Below are 16,969 nucleotides of genomic sequence, written 5' to 3'. Positions count from 1 at the left end.
TCACAAATACATGCAACAAAGTCAAGTGAACAAATTGGAGAAAAAATAAGGGTTTTTTGGATTAGGAAATATGAGAACAAGAGACAAATATGAGAGATGACGGGGTTTGAGAAGAACAGAAAAAGAAGTTATTGTGTGTGTTTGTGTGTGTGTGAGAGAGAAAAAAATGAGAAGAGATATTAAAAGAGAGAGAGAGAAAAGTGAGCTGGTGGTATTTTTCTAATTTATAAATTAACTTAATTTTAATACAATTTAATATAAGTGGTTCTAGAGGTATAAGATTGATGATAAATAAGGGGTGTTCAAAATCGATCCGACTCAATATAAAATTGCTAACTGAATAGAATCAAACTAAAAGCCACATAAAATGGTATTCGATTCGGATGTGTGTGAATCATTTTCTCACCAAATCGCGTGGTTTGGTTCAGTTTGTAATTTGTATTTTGCAAATCAAATCAAACCAAAACAAACTGCATTATGTTATAAAATCTTACAAACCGTTATCTATTTTTTCAATTCTTTAGAAAAGTAACACGGATATATTTTATCGTATTTTTTTGTATTTTTTGTATGATATTTATTTTAATTTATATATTGATAAAAAATAAAATATTATTTATTTATAAATATTATTAGAGATAAAACTTTTATATATATATATATATATATATATATATATATATATATATATATATATATATATATATATATATATTATTTTTATTTTAATTTGTTTAATTTGATAGAAAAAAAGAAGTTAATTTCCATTATTTTTGAATAGAATATTATTTCAAATTTATATAAGAATGCAATATATTGTAAGACACAATTCATATTTATGCATCAAATTATAAATTTATTTGGTTATAAACTTATTTTATGGTAATGTTACTAATGTATGAATAGCTAAACACAAAATTATGTTGTCTTATATATGTGTATGTGGTACAATAAATTTTTTATAACAAACCGAACCAACCCAATCCTTATTGTTTTGGTTTTGTTTGATTCGATTTTATTACTAAAAGTCAATCAAAGAATATCAAATCACACGTTTTTTCTTACATTCGAATAATTTTTAGTGTCAAAATTATTCGAATCGCATCAGAAACATCTCTATTACAAATATCATGTCAAAGATGATTTGCTTATCAAGGGTGTGGTGATTAATTTAATCACCGATTTCTACGCTATTTGTTTGGAACGGTTTCTTTTGAAAATGTCTTAGTTTAAAAAGAATTATCGGTTCCTCAAATTTTAGATCAAGTCAAAATCATGACTTAATAGTAATTCGGGTTAAAAAGAAAGAACTTTCGAAATGATTAAATTATTGATAGTTTATTAAAAAAAAATTAAAGAACATTTTAGTTGGTATTTTGTTATTATTTATGTTTGATGTATGTTGACTTTTCTAGAGTCTTTTTTTTATTCTACTACACTTTATGGTAACAAGTGTAATACATACAGAATATAATTTTAACTTACATTCCACATCTCTCTTTGATTTTTCGTTCAAATAAATCTCAAATATATTTTTGAAAATTAAAGAATAAAGGATATTTGCTTCCAATACACCCCACATGCTTCGGATAATTTCACATTCTTCTGTAAAGTGGTTTGTGAACATGCAGAGTGTTATGTTAAAAGAAGGAATTTAATTTATGAATCTATTAAAAGAACTTGTGATTGAAAAGTTCACATTCCTAGCTTGTAACATCGAGCACATGCGAATAAAATATTTCAAGAATATTTATGTTTTTTAGTCAATTTCTTCACTGTCAAGCTGTGAGAAATATACCAGCACTGCAAAATAGTACAAAAGTTAAAAGTTGGTATGCAATCTTCATTCACAAAAGTTCATCTCCTTATGATTGCAACAGGAGACAAGAAAGTTGCTACAATGAGGAGATACCATGTACAGCTAATGAATATGTTCAGCGCATATTATTCTCTCGAGTTGGAAAAAATTAAAATATACGATAAACTCTGCTACAAAAGATTTAACATTTAAAATTGAATTCGAACTCAAAATTTCAGATTAAATCGAAAGAAATCATGTCATTTCATTCAAGTATTATTCGATATATATATATATTATAACTTTTCAAGAAGCAAAATGATGAGATTTGGATATATAAAGAATATATCAGTTTTATGAGCTAACCAACAACCACTAATTGATTGCAAGTGGTTGTACTTGAAAATATGAATACTATTGTTCTTCATTATCTTATGTGGATGCATTAGTTATTGAATGTCACTTCATAAGAGAGATGTGACAACACTTTGTTGGTTTTCACTTCAAACATTATTTCTTTCATAATAATAGACTACTCTTTTATTTAATTTAACTTTCAATTAAATTATATATTATCCTAATTTCGTTAACACAACTCAGTTAATAGTTATGCTGAAATATTATGTGTAAGAACGTGGATTCGAATCCACGACATTGTCTGTGCAGAAACATTCAATTCTAACGATTTAAATTTGAGTATGTGATGTTTTATATTTTACCTTTAAAAAGTAAAATCCTAGACATTATACTATTAAAAAAAACAAAAAAAAAATAATCATAAAAAAGTAACAACCAAGGTTTAATCAAAATTATTACATCTTTTCCAACTTTAATATATATGAACAGGGGAAATTAGTATTATCTCCTGTATTTCTATAAAAATATGCTACTTTAGAAAACTCATAATATAAATCACAACCTTAACCTTAACCTTAGACCTTAGTATCTTACACTAAACTAATCTCTATCAATGAGACTATTTAGTCACTTAAAATCAGTGTAATAATCATAGAATCTTTATAACTAATTTTCTTATTAACTTTTAGTAACACTTTCTTGTAAACTGTCACATAGCATCCATATTCCAAAAAGTACTATTAGCCATGTTGTCTAGCATCCATCCATTCCCCGAAGTTTGAAAATCAAACTGTGAAAAGTCATAATTTTCCATTGAAGACAATGGATCAAAGCTTAAACCTTCCAAGCCATAGTTATAATTTGTATCATCAATATAGAAATTGTCTTGGATTTGACAATTATTATAAACATTGTTTTCCAACATGTTTGGAACACTTTTTGAGGTTTCTGAAACTTCAAGTGGCTGTGAAAATTGGAAGAAATCCAAAGAAGGATTGTTGAAGCTGGTTGAAACAGTACTTGAATGATTTCCACAGCTCGAAGCATCTATGTATCCTCTTTGTGAAGGAACATTGAAGCTTGTTGAGATTGAGTTACTAGTTGAAGCTTCTAGAGAGTTTCCGAAATTGTTCATGTTTGTCATAGAAGAATGATCAGAGATTGGAGATGAGTTGTTCTGTTCCATCTTTTGAAGTAATCTTGGCATCCAAAAACACTTAACAGCATCAATGAATCTTTTGCTACCGGATTCGATGTTGAGTTGGCGTGCTTGTTTTTGCACCCTTGTTCGCCAATAGTTCTTGATCTCATTATCTGTTCTTCCCGGTAGATGTTGCGCAATTTTTGACCACCTATGTTCAAATAAGCGCAGAAAAACTCGTTAAACTCAATTACAGAGACTAATCTGACGAATCAACTGGGATCTCTTTAAAAAGTTGATATACGTGAATAAATATGAATTTAAATTGCATGCGGTCACAAATAATTTCATGCATTTACGCAATCAGTTCATCGGTAACAGTTGAATTAAGATTAGACATTCTGAGATTATTACCTGTTACCCCACTTGGAATGAAGTTCAAGGATCAACAACTGTTCTTGAGGAGTAAGATTCCCTCTTTTAATGTCAGGTTTCAAGTAATTCAACCATCTAAGTCTGCAGCTTTTTCCAGTCCTCTTCAATCCTAAAATGTCGGAATTAACAAAAACATTATTAAAACAAAAAAAAAACCTAAAACAGTGTGTGATTGAACATATTATTCCTCTAATTAACCTTAAATGGTACAAAAGAATCAAAATATACCTGCACTTTTGGCTAACATATTCCAACGACCTTCACCATGACGAGCAATATAGTGTATTAGTAAACTATCTTCTTCAAGAGTCCATGGTCCTCTTCTCAGCTCATTTTCTTCATCTTTCTTTGTAGTTTTTGACATAGCTAGTGTTCTAGTGGTGTTCAAGAACAAAGAAACTGAAGATGGAATTGTAGGAGTGTGTGTAACATGGTACATGTTCATATGCTTTTATATATGCTCCTCATGGAATTTCACTGTAATGGGTTTGGTAGACTAGGTACTAGGGAGTAGGGACTAATAGGCTATACCTTAGCACCTAGAATAAACAAATTTGATTATATATTTATATATATATATATATATATATATATATATATATATATATATATATATATATATATATATATATATATGTCCCACTTATTGTTATGTAAAACACCATGATGATTAGAGAAACTTGCAAGTAAGTAGTTAGTAGTTACCCCATTGCACCACTTTTTTCCTCCCTCTGAACAAACACCAATGAAAAAAAAAACAGAATATGCTGCTAACTAAGAAAGGTTTTAAAGATGAGGATATCACTATATCAAGAATTGACATAGGTTAAGAATAATCTAATATACTTAAATTAAAAATAACATTATCATTTAAAAAATGATCTAGGACTACTGTGAAAATGATCGTGATAAAACGGTATTGACAAGTGTTAATATCGATATTGTTATTTATCGCTTTTACGTTAAAGAGTAAATTGTGGTTAATTCACACCGTGAGATCCGCGACATCACAATTAATGTCGTAACACCTATATCAACCAAAATTACAAAAGTCTTTACGTAATCTCACATTATTTGCAGATATATTCGGTATATTATCCATAAAATTTGACATAAATTTTAGGTATTTTTAGAATGTATTATATGTATGTTGCCAATATGATAATTAGTCCCTTAATAAAAATAAGAGATCAAAAGTGTGAGAATATATTGAGGTAGTACTTTCTGAAGTCAAATACCTAAAGTGAAATATGTATTTATCATTACATTCTAAAAATATTTATTATAAACTATATTAGCTAATAATAGTTAATAAGTTGCAATCTACTATTCTGTAACCAGATATCTTTCTTTTTATTTTCTATGTTAGCCATATCATTATTAGTACATTCTATTATACTTATATTTTTTCATAAGTTAAACGAATCAATTATATCCTCTCTTAGCTTTTGAAGAAACAAGAATCCTTCTGTCATTTAAATCCTTATGTCATACATACTTTAATTTAAGCTCTTTTGTTTCTTCTACTGAATGATAAGTTGCCACGTGGCTATACACCTAATGTTTTATTCTAGAAAAAAGGCAACCTTTATCTACATAGGGAAATTTAACCCATCACTTCACTCACCTCTTCAATATATGAATTTATTCCTATTAGGGTAAATACTAAGCTAGATAACAGGTTTCATAAATTAAAACTTCTTTTGAGAAAAAGTTAAATAACTAAATTTAAAAACCTAAGAGTAAATCCTGAGTTAAAAGAACTACGAAAAATGTAAGATTTTTATTTGACCGAACAATTCTGCACATGGTCGTCTTAAGTTTTTGGAGATATGATAGACATGATTTAACAATGACAAATTTCAACTCCGCTTAATATATTCATATAAACAGATATTTTAAATATTAAAATTTATTCGCATATATAATTTTATTATCTCACCTTTAATTTCAAATTCCTATCTGAACAAATGAGTTACTAATTTCGTCCCCCATAAACAAAATAAGTAGTTACTTGCTTATCACGTAATTAATTAACTATTGTTGACAAGTAAGGGAAAGATGTGAAGAGAAGAAGATGGAGTTAATAGAGTTGAAGGAAATGATTCATGGACTGGACCCCATAAACTAGTACAAGTACTGTTAATTTCTAAGCAATATACAGTAAATACTATATACAGCAAACGTGTTTGACTGAACAAAAATAGAGAAGAAAGTAGTAGAAATACAATGTAAGAGAGATAGGTAGCATATGAACCGGCGGTGAAGCAGGGGTTATTTTAGCAATTTAATTAAAATTTGAATAAGTAAAGTAAGGGACACTTTTTGGTGTCTCACTCTTACCAGCTGCATGCTTTTTTTTCACTTTCAAAGCCATAGTTTTCAATTGAACATGGACAAATATATTTCAGGTGAGGTCCTAATTAGGACATTTTCATCTCCACTGTTGAACTTCTGTAGGACAATAACACAAGTGAGGTGAGGGACAGACCCTGAAATATTAAATTGTTGGGACACTATACTATAGGCATAGATTTATAGCATTAAATGTATGTAACAATTTATTTTTTAAAGTATAAATAAACATCTCAATTACTTTTTTGTTTTTTATATTTTGAAAATAATTAACATATTTTTGTATTTTTTGAAATATTGTTATACAAAAATGTTGTTTACGTTATTACTTTAATCCATAAAGATATCAAAACCACAAACACTAATAAATTAATAATGCTTTTTCTATGAGTGGTTATATGGTTTCAACTGACTAACAAAAAATTACGTTAAATTACTAAATTATCCGCATAAAAATACATTTGATGACACAAATAATTACTAAGAAAAATAGTCTTGTAATTAAGGTCCGATTTTGGTCAGTCCCACATAGTCCATTGCCCAGAATCTCAAAAAACCGGAGCTTAAATTTTTTTGGTTGAGTGGGTTCAAAAATTAAAAGAACTAGGCAACACTCTCTTCTTTCCCACCATCATGAAAGGTCAAAATTATCCTTTAAATATAGAGATGCATCTTCGGACGCATCTTTTTTACACACCCTTCAACGCAAATTGTTGAGCCATTTTTATTTTGTCAAAAATTAATCCGGAAATGCATCTCCATATCAATATTATGGTGAGTTCGGAGATGCATCTCTATAACAACCATTAATTCAAAACTCACCAAGTGTTACGAAGATGCATCTTCGGACGCGTTTAATTCATATACATGCGTTAGACTCTTCCTTGTTCCTTCTTCATTTGCTGCAAACTCACTAATATCTCTTTTGAACTCGTGAGCAAGTTTCTTCATGTTCATTTTACAAGATTCAATACTACTTTTACTTCACTACATTCAATCTCAAGTCAACTCACTCACTCTATTCAAACTTTTCATCCACAACTCTCATTTGATAAGTTTCTTATTTCATTTCTTCTTTTGATATTTGTTGAATGTATTAGGTAAAATAAGTTGTTTAAGATGCATAAGATAATAGTTAGTTCGAAATAGTTAGTTGGTATAGACATGCATTCCCATTTGGTTGGAGTTTAGGACATCAATGAGGTTTCTTCCATTTCTACAACTCTCGAGTTTATCTGGAGATGCATCTCTGAATTTTTCTGAAATGGTTAATGAAGATGTATATCTGGATTTGCCCTAATTGTATTTTGATGTGATTTTCTAGTCTTAGTACAGGTACTATGGCTGAAAAATAACTAGGACAGATTGAGGCTCGGTCGTGTATCCCAACACACGTTTGTACAACATGAGAGGGCCAGAGCTAGGCCCACGAAGCCACGAGTCGATGTTACCTTGTTTGATGGGGGAAGCATTGACTTCACAAAGTCGAGGTTTCCGAAGTCGTATGTCTCGGGCATCTACTTCATGAGGTTACCCTGCTTATGAATCCCCGGAAGCCTCCTTGAAGCTTACACTACTACAAAATACACCTATCGTAACATGTTATTACCCAACTATTCAATCAATTGACATAATAGCTCTTATTTAGGCGTTTGTATTTTTTATATTTTATCCAAAGATTTTTCAGTACGGTCCATTCTAGTAACCGTGGTGATAGATTAAGGCTTACAAGCTTTGAATCTCAGCACTAATAATTTTCCTTTTTTTTGGGTGACAAAATGGACGTGTCATTTATAATCTAATATTTGTATTAAAATTAAAATACCTTTCACAACAGTCTAAAATAGAAACAGTTCTGAAATGTACCTACATTTCATCACGATCGTTTTTATCAACCATGATAAAAAGTATAACCTATATTTAAGTGAAAGTTCTCTTATTCAAGACAGAACAGTCGTCTCTTTCATAAAACAAAACTCCAACATCTCTCTCACGCCTTATCCTAATCTCCATGAACGGTTGCATACTATTTCTTTACAAAACTTCAACATATCTTCTCCAACTCTTATGAACCAAAAGGAAAGGTGTTACACAAAACTCATTTCTTTCATTCCCTCTTCATATTTCAGGTACGTGAGACGTTTCCACATTTTATGTTATAAGTTGTGATATTTTTGTTAGGGTGTGATAATGGTTTTGCTGAGAAATGTTGTATGTTGTTTAAGGTATATGTTGTTGTTGATAAAATTTGTATGTTGCTGATGATTTTGTTTATGTTTATAAAAGTTGTACGTTGTTGTTGAGGTATGTTGTTATTGATAAAAGTTATATGTTGTTGATAAAAGTTGTATGTTGTTGATGGTTTTGTTTTTGTTGATAAAAGTTGTATGTTGTTGATGGTTTTGTTTTTGTTGATAAAAGTTGTATGTTGTTGTTAAGGTATGTTGTTGATAAAAGTTGTATGTTGTTGTTGATTAAAGTTGTACAATCTACAAGACACAAAAGAAGTCATGTCATATTAACCGCCTTAAAAGGTTTCACCCAAACCTTCTCCGGCCTCAAACATTATCAAAGAGGAATATAAAAGGGAAGAAGGATGGAACGTAAGGAATCCTCGCTATCCATCTGCTTAAACACCCATATAGGAATAGTTCCCCCTTACCTTGAATTCAAAGAAACTTGAAGCTTTGGCTATGGAACTCCCTTTTCCCACTCTTGCTCTCCTAAAATTTCTCTTCTCTCCCTTGCCTCTTTCGCAACTTTTTCACGTACTAACAAACTCTCCCTATTTTTCTTTCTTAAATAAATAAAACTTAATTCTCCTTTATTTTAATTATTTTCTAAAATTCTCCTCAACTCTCTATAACTCCACTCGCCTCCCTAATTTATTTAAAAGTCTATTTTATTTTCCCAAAGCTATTATTCTTATATATTCTATATTAATGTAATTAAAAAAATTATAAATAATTCTAATAAAACTCAATAATCTTAAAAATTCCAATTAAAGTCAATTAAGCAGGCTAAATTCAATTAAAAATATTAAATTCAAGAACTGGACTGTTACAAGTGGCATGGTTAATCGATTATGCTTAGAAGAGGTAATCGATGGACTTTGTGTGGACTTAGAAAAATTAAAAGTTTAACAATGTCACCTTTTGCCATTTTGAAAATAATGCATAAAGTGATTTTAAATTTTTTTCTTTGAGCATCTAAGGTCGATATCATAAAAATATATTGACCTTAGGTTAACTTGATTAAAATCGAAATGTCATAGCTTGATTAAATTAATTCATTTAAACCATATCTTTGAATCATCTTTGCTAAGAAACTTTGAACTAAGGTTGAATCAGTTATTTCATTGTTGAATCTTTTCCTTCTTATGTGTGTGCACGCGTGTGTGTCTTCATAAGAGACTTAGTTTCACAATATTGGCCAATAATTGAATTTTGAGATAATAATATGCAGGAACTTCCTGCATATAGTACATAGAAAAAATCTCAAATGTTTTGTGACATTTTAAACAAGTCATAATTTATTTTGATTTTTTGGCACACACACGCACGCACACATATATTATATATTATTATATTTATTATTATTATTATTATTATTATTATTATTATTATTATTATTATTATTTTATTTCATTTAGTATCACCGTTGATCAATTCTTTTAACGGTTGAGATTTGATGTCAAATTAAACTTTAACATCTTGGTGTCATTTGATCATATCCATATATATATTTCAAGTTTTTCATATTTTATAAATAATTAATTAGTTTTTAATGAGAATAAAAATATTTTTAATATAAATAATTAAACCATCACGAGAATGAAAATATTTACAATAACTTTTTAATGAAAAAAGGAGTCGTTTGTTGTCAATTTAGTCTCTTTTTTGTTGGTGTAAGCAAGAGATATATTGAAGGGAGAACTAAGAGTTTTCCAATCTTGATACACAAACAAACGGTTCAAAGCCGGCAAAAAAAGCAATATTACAACCAATTACAATTACGACATAAAAGACAAAGGGTCTTTGTAGAAATCGTAAACATTACAATTGGAATGAGTAATATTACCATATGAAGACCATCTCCAAACCAAAAACTTAATGCTCCAAACCATATTATTTATATTCCACACTTCATTCCTAAAACAAAAGTCATTCCTTGTTAACCAAATTATTCAAGTCGTGGCTAACCAAAACACCCCCAATTTGCCGCTTTTAATTTTTTAAACACGGCTCAACGAGTGCCATTCCACAAAAAACGGGATACACTCTTCCTCAATCCAACCCGTAAAACCCACCCACGAAGCAATTTCTTTCCAAACTATCTTTGTCATAATGCATTTAAAGAACATATGATCCCTCTCTTCCTCATGAGAATCGCAAAAAACACAAATTACTTGCATGCATAAAGACTTGCATGCATAAATCTCCATAAAGACTTGCATGCATAAAGACTTGCATGCATAAATTACTTGCATGCATAAAGACTTGCATGCATAAAGAATCTCCATCACAAATTACTTGCATGCACAAATCTCCATACCGGGCCTTTAACACTTCCAACCATAAAGACTTTTGACCTTGAACAATCCTCCACCTCCACTTGTTCAAAAGAGCCAAATTAAAATCGGCAATATTTTTATCCCTAATCTGCCTTTCGATTGAGGTAAAGTCACACATTTCCAACTAACCCAATGAATGTTCCGTTTTTCCTCCACTCCTCCCCGTAAAAAATTGCTTTGCATCTTCGATAATACTTTTACAACTTTAGCCGGCATCTTGTAGAAAGACATAGTGAAAATAGAAAGAGAACTCAAAATTGACTTCAAAAGAGTAATCCTTCCTCCAAGATTAAGAAATTTATTCTTCCATCCCAACAAGCGCTTTTTCATTTTCTCCATTAAAGGAGTCCAAGTAGCTTCCTTCCTAGGATTGCAACCAATTGGAATTCTAAGAAAAAGAAAATTGCAATCTTCAATCTTACAAGAAAGGTAATAAGTAGCGGCTTCCATAAAAAAAGGAGAAACATTTATGCCGATCAATTTGCTTTTATGAAAATGTATGCCAAGACCCGAAACAAGCTCAAAAGATCTCAAAACTATCTTTAAGGCCTTAACATGTTTCCAAGACCCCTTTCCAACCAACAAAGTGTCATCCGCAAATTGAAGTATATCCACACCACATCTTCTTTTAATATCAAGGTTCTCAAATTCACTAATCTCAATAGATTTTCTAACAAGTCTAACAAGTCTCGTTTAATATCAAGGTTCTTTTATCGTAAGCCTTTTTGAAATCCCCTTTAAAAAGTAAACAAGAACCACCCTCCTTTATCGCATAACCAACTACTTCGTTAGCCACTAGAACCCCATCAAGTAATTGTCTACCCGGAACGAACGCACTTTGACAATGCGAGACTATCGAGTTCAACACGTGTTTTAATCTTCCCGCCAACATTTTAGCTACCAATTTATACATACAACCCACCAAACAAATTGGCCTATAGTCGTCCAAACTTAAAGGATTTGAACTCTTCGGAACCAATGCCAAAAAGGAAGATGTTATCGCCTTAGATAACTCGCTTCCCGTAAAAACATAATCAAAATACCTCAAGAAATCAATTCTCAAAATAGGCCAACATTTTTTAATAAATAGGAAAGAATAACCATCCGGGCCCGGGCTCTTAGAACCGCCACAACTTCCTATTGCATCCATAATTTCTTCCTCATGAAAAGGTTTTTCAAGCCACACTTTCTCCTCTTCGCTAATTCTATCAAAAAGTATCCCGTCAAGACTAGGAGAACCTCCCTCAATTCCACCAAATTTACTAGAAAAATGACGAAACACTTCCTCCTTAATCCCCTCCACCGAATCCAACACTCCTCCAAAAGAAATGAGAGGCTCAATGTGGGGTTAGGTTGATGTGCATAAGATATATCTTTATGCACGGTGCATAAGTCTCGTACGAGTAATATTTAAATTGTTCCGAGTAACATTTTAGTTAGAAACGAGTAATAATATTATAATCGATGAATAATATATGCATTATTTGTACACATCTATTAATTATGAGTAATTATTAATTTTGAGTAATGAGTACACTATTTTGAGTAATATTTACACAATTTTGAGTAATATCGAATTTTAACTATTTTGAGTAATGTGTTCATTGTTCTGAGTCATATTTATACTATTTTGAGTAATCTATATATTATTTTGAGTAATAAATATAATATTTTGAGTAATATAAACAATATTTGAGTATTTATGCACCGTGCATAAGGATATACCTTATGCACATCAACACATCCCCCCAATGTGATTATGTCTTCTTTTCTCCTTCATAACTTTGTGAAAAAAACCACTATTTGAATCCCACTCATTAAGCCATCTCACTCTAGATTTTTGAGCTAACATATTCTCTCTAATTCTCAACCTTGACCAGAAGCGACTAGTAGCTTCCCTCCTATCTTTTATAATATCGGGATGAAGATCTTCCGCCTTCACTTCCAACCTATGGTCCCCATTATTAATATCTCCCACTCCTTCGTCTACTTCCAAAGCAATCCTACCGAACACTTCCTTATTCCACCACTCTAGTCTTCCTTTAAGGCGAAAAAGTTTTTCTTTCAATATATAATCTCCTGTACCTTCCACCTTTATTTCATTCCACTCCTTTTCCACAAAAGGATAGAAAGAATCAAAAGCGAACCATTCATTGTTAAATTTGAACGGTTTTGGACCCCAATTCTTTAAGTCAACTTCTAACCAAATAGGACAATGATCGGAGAGATCTCTATCACCCATAAATTGCCCCACCACTCCCCACTCATTCACAACATTCTCCGAGATAAGAGACCTATCAATTCTACTTATCGATTTTCCATCCCCGCTATACCATGTGAAATTTTTTCCTTTGCAAGGAATATCCACCAACATACTTTCTTCAATAAAATCCGCAAATTCATTCATCTCTATAGAATTAGAGTTAGAATTAGACACCACTCCCCTTCCTTTCCTCTCATTGCGATTCTTAGTAGCATTGAAGTCACCCCCCAAAATCCATTCACCGTCCTTATGAGCTTCCTTCAAATCCAAAATCCTCATCCATAAAACTCTTTTTTTAATAAGATCACAAGATGATTCTTAAAATTACAAACATATTACTGATGTTTCTTTTTGTGAGGAATTTTATGGACTCTACTGTTGGGAAAAAATACATATAAATGACTAAACTATCTACATAAAAACACTTTCGGGGAAAAATTATTAATAAAATATATATTTTTATTTCTAATAAATAACTTTGACTAAAAAAAACATCACACCAGTCTTGTTTAAGGATTTCAATTATCCTTACCACTCGCCTAAATTACTTTGATATCTTTGAAAATATATAGCTTTAAATTTAAATGTTGTTTAATTTATATATTTTTTAATAATTTTTAATAAAAAAATTAGAATGCTTATGTAATGTTAGTCAAAGAGAGATCAAAATAATTATCTTAAACGTTTTGAAGTTTGAAAATTTGATAGTCAAAACCATCATGGGCATCATAAAGTATTGACAAAACAATAGATTTATCGTATCGTAGATGATTAGTTTTTATATTTCTTTGTTAGTTTTTGAATCTTTTACTATTAGTTTGGTTAAAAATAAAATATATATTTTTTATTTTATTATGTTTATGGATCTCTGCAGGGATCTGTAAGGGTGAGGGATAAATTCCCTGTGACACAGATCAAGGACAAGGATGTATCTCCCGCCTCAACCCCACCCTATTAACATCACTAGTCTCCTTAAGTCGGCTAAATTGATAGTTGTGTAATGAAATCCAATTATAGGAACGCGAGTTCAAACTCACGATCCCACTTATTCACATTTTCTTGAATGAAATTTCTGCAATTAGTCTATTAGACAAAAAACAATACATCAGACATTTAGTAATTCAAATAATTATTTAATATATTTGAAGTGTGAGCAAGTTACTTAATAAAATTAACTTTTTTATGTATACTTATTTCTTTTTAGAGTACATTTCATTAGTTTTTATTTTCTTTTGAAATGTCAATGGGTGCTCTAGCTCACACAACCACTAAAATAGATTCGTCTTTTAGTGAGGTTGATATCACACCTTCACTCAAAATTAAATGTCACATATTTGCTCAAAGTTGATATATCAATTATTCTGGGACGATTGTAAGGTCTAGTAGCAAAGCAAGAAGGCTCCACATGAGGGATATGTAAGCTCTTTTTCCATGTGTCTCAAAGTACCCCTCATGAGAGTACCATGCAAAAGTCTCAAACCCAATCTAACGTCTAGCCAAATCCCATTTCATTCCTCATGCATGCATTGCCAACCATCTTCCCTATTTAAAGAGGAGAACACACAACTTTTTCGGTATCAAAATCATTCCCATTTAAATTTTACTTTTCACTCTCTTACTAACTAGAGCATTTAAGAGTTAACCTTGCAGGTCATCCCCTCTCAACCACATCAGAAGCAGAAAACCGTTGTAACACATTATGAATCCACTCTTTTCAATTATGATCTAGTTATATTATAAAACATTGATGCTGTTTGTGATAATCAACTTCTAACTCCTGTGATTTTTCATAACCTAACTTTCCTCAATTCAAAAAAATTGTTCCTAAGAGAGAGATCCATATCTCATTCGATTGAAGCACTTGTCTTTATATCCTGATCGTTTCCATAAAATCTAAAGCCAAAATATCTTTTTTTAGATTCGTTAGATGGTAGCTTCCAAAGCCACTCGTTCCTCAATCCAACGACAAGCTACTACAGACGCTGAAGATTCCAAGAATCTCTTGTATCCTCCCTAGGGAACAAACAATCGAGTCTTAACAGCTACTTATTATGTTCCCCCGATGCAAGTTTGTGTACAACTTATGAAGGATCAACGGGCGCCTCAACCTCCTCAGTTCCTTGAATCTGCACCTCAATTCCATCTAAGCAAACCTTTGTTCAGATCTCTATTACCGCCTTCAATTCATGACCGAGTTGTGCTCCTTGAATTTCAACTATTGTAGGCTAATCTTAGCTTACCAAGAGTCATTGAACTGTTGAATAGCTAGTACCAAATTGTTTAATAACAAGAATTCCAGGACTTGTTGGAAAGGCTAACTTAGATAGAATAATGGGTCTAGAAATTCGTCATTTTAGAACCATGAATGGGTATGAAAATCCCTAAGACACTAACATGAGCACCGTACTCCTTCCCCTCGTCCAAAAGGAATGAGAAGTAGCCATACTACCCTTAAGGTTCATCATCTTAGAAGTGGGAGAGAAATGAAGTAGATGCTTCCGTCCAACCACGGAAGAAGAACCACTTGTCCGCTCGCATCCTAGATAACATAATCCCAATGTAAGTAGAGAAACCTACGAAGTTCATGAGTTATGAAGGGATTGAGGACCTAGATGAACACGTTGAGCACCTGAAGGATTAGGTAGACTACTATCATGCTCAATGTAGATGTGAAGTACAAGCTCTTTGCACTAACCCTAACCAAGTCAGCCCTAGCTTGATACAAGTCCCTTTCATATGAAAGCATATATTTATGTTTTGATCCGTGTGAGGCTTTCAGCGCCCATTTCACCACAAGGAAAAGAGAAGGAACCACCATGACTACCCTTGACAGAGTTACGTAGGGCAAGAAAGAAACCATGCTTGCATATATTGTTCTCTTCACCAAGGTTGTTTGGGGCTCAAACAAAAGCCTAAAGTGTTAGATTTTTTAGAAGGTCCTCGGACCGAACTATGTATTCTAGGAAAAGTTATGATGCAAAAAGGCCCACAATATGTAGGCTTTGTTAAGTAAGACCCATCTATATATCAACTATGACGACAATTTCTTGTTTGATGGAGGAAGTCGTGTGGATCTATGTGCTTGCAGGTATTATCATGGTGATCCATGGTGGTGAAGTTTGTTGATAGGAAAGTTTCAATCAACTGATTAGATGTTTTGTTTATTTTGATGATTACTACACGTAATATCAAATGATATCTAATGAAGTCATTATTTATTGAAAATAGCTTAAGTGGTTAAAGATGCTCAAGATGTTTCGTCAAATTATCATCCTAAAGATGCTCTTGCAGATAAAGTCAACACTGTGGTTAAACGAGTGTTAAGTGAATACTTATTGACCTCTCAGATGATGGTAATAAAATAGAAAGTATATCAAGCTTCGTCAAACTAGAAGACTCAAAGTTATTGAAACCTAGATTTGAAGATTCAAAGTTGTAAAAGAGAGGAAGTTTGAAAGTTTGTCTGGTCGTGTCCGTCTGAGTGACTAGTGACTTATAAATGTATAAGGGTAATTTTGGAATTACCATGGAAATATCACACACACAATTAAAACATTTTTATCACTTTAGTTATGGTTCAGGTGTGAATCAATCTTGACAAATCTGGTGCTTTCTTTTCATCTAGTATCTTTAGAGCAAAAATCTGACATCATTGTTACATGAAACATTCGCATCACAACATCTTTGGACAAATGTTTTGGATTTCCTATTCTCAAAGGGAGAGTCAAAAAAAGCAACTTCAATTTGTCTTTTGAAAACATCAGCATACACAACTATGTTCCTACTTTTACGATGATGCATCACCACAACCTAAGAATGCCAGATTTGTCCACTCGTGCTTTGAACGACAAACAATTCTTACATTGTATTCAAGATTGTACAGATTCCAAAAACTAATGGAAAATTCTAGGTTTTTCCAAACATATTTTTTCACAACCCATATGTTAACAATTGGCTAAAAAATGATATGTTAGATTGTCACAACAATATTTTTGAAACAAAAGTTTGGTGGACTTAGAAATTGGATTTTGTTATTTATTCATATTT

The 16,969-nt window shown here is 31.5% G+C and overlaps 1 protein-coding gene across 1 annotated transcript; it reads right to left on the bottom strand.

Moving 5' to 3' along the window:
• Positions 1–2,611: 2,611 nt before the first annotated feature.
• On the bottom strand, positions 2,612–4,257 carry LOC131610064 (transcription factor MYB62-like). The gene is made up of 3 exons (XM_058881936.1): positions 3,960–4,257; positions 3,711–3,840; positions 2,612–3,507 (listed from the first exon to the last, which is right to left on the bottom strand). The coding sequence occupies exons 1-3, from the start codon at positions 4,174–4,176 to the stop codon at positions 2,865–2,867; spliced, it is 990 nt and encodes a 329-aa protein (XP_058737919.1). The 5' UTR covers positions 4,177–4,257; the 3' UTR covers positions 2,612–2,864.
• Positions 4,258–16,969: the final 12,712 nt, after the last annotated feature.

This window comes from Vicia villosa, linkage group LG1 (assembly GCF_029867415.1).
Source record: "Vicia villosa cultivar HV-30 ecotype Madison, WI linkage group LG1, Vvil1.0, whole genome shotgun sequence".
Taxonomy (NCBI): Eukaryota; Viridiplantae; Streptophyta; class Magnoliopsida; order Fabales; family Fabaceae; genus Vicia; species Vicia villosa.
Note: the sequence above shows the minus strand (reverse complement) of the source record. Positions and strands in the feature narration are given on the sequence as shown.

What these genes read in the sequence shown, in the direction of transcription:
- LOC131610064 (XM_058881936.1), bottom strand. Translation starts at nt 4,176, where the DNA reads ATGAACATGTACCATGTTACACACACTCCTACAATTCCATCTTCAGTT. An exon ending in TATGTTAGCCAAAAGTGCAG is followed by an intron (nt 3,841 to 3,959) that starts GTATATTTTGAT and finishes CCGACATTTTAG; the next exon opens with GATTGAAGAGGACTGGAAAA. An exon ending in CATTCCAAGTGGGGTAACAG is followed by an intron (nt 3,508 to 3,710) that starts GTAATAATCTCA and finishes ATTTGAACATAG; the next exon opens with GTGGTCAAAAATTGCGCAAC.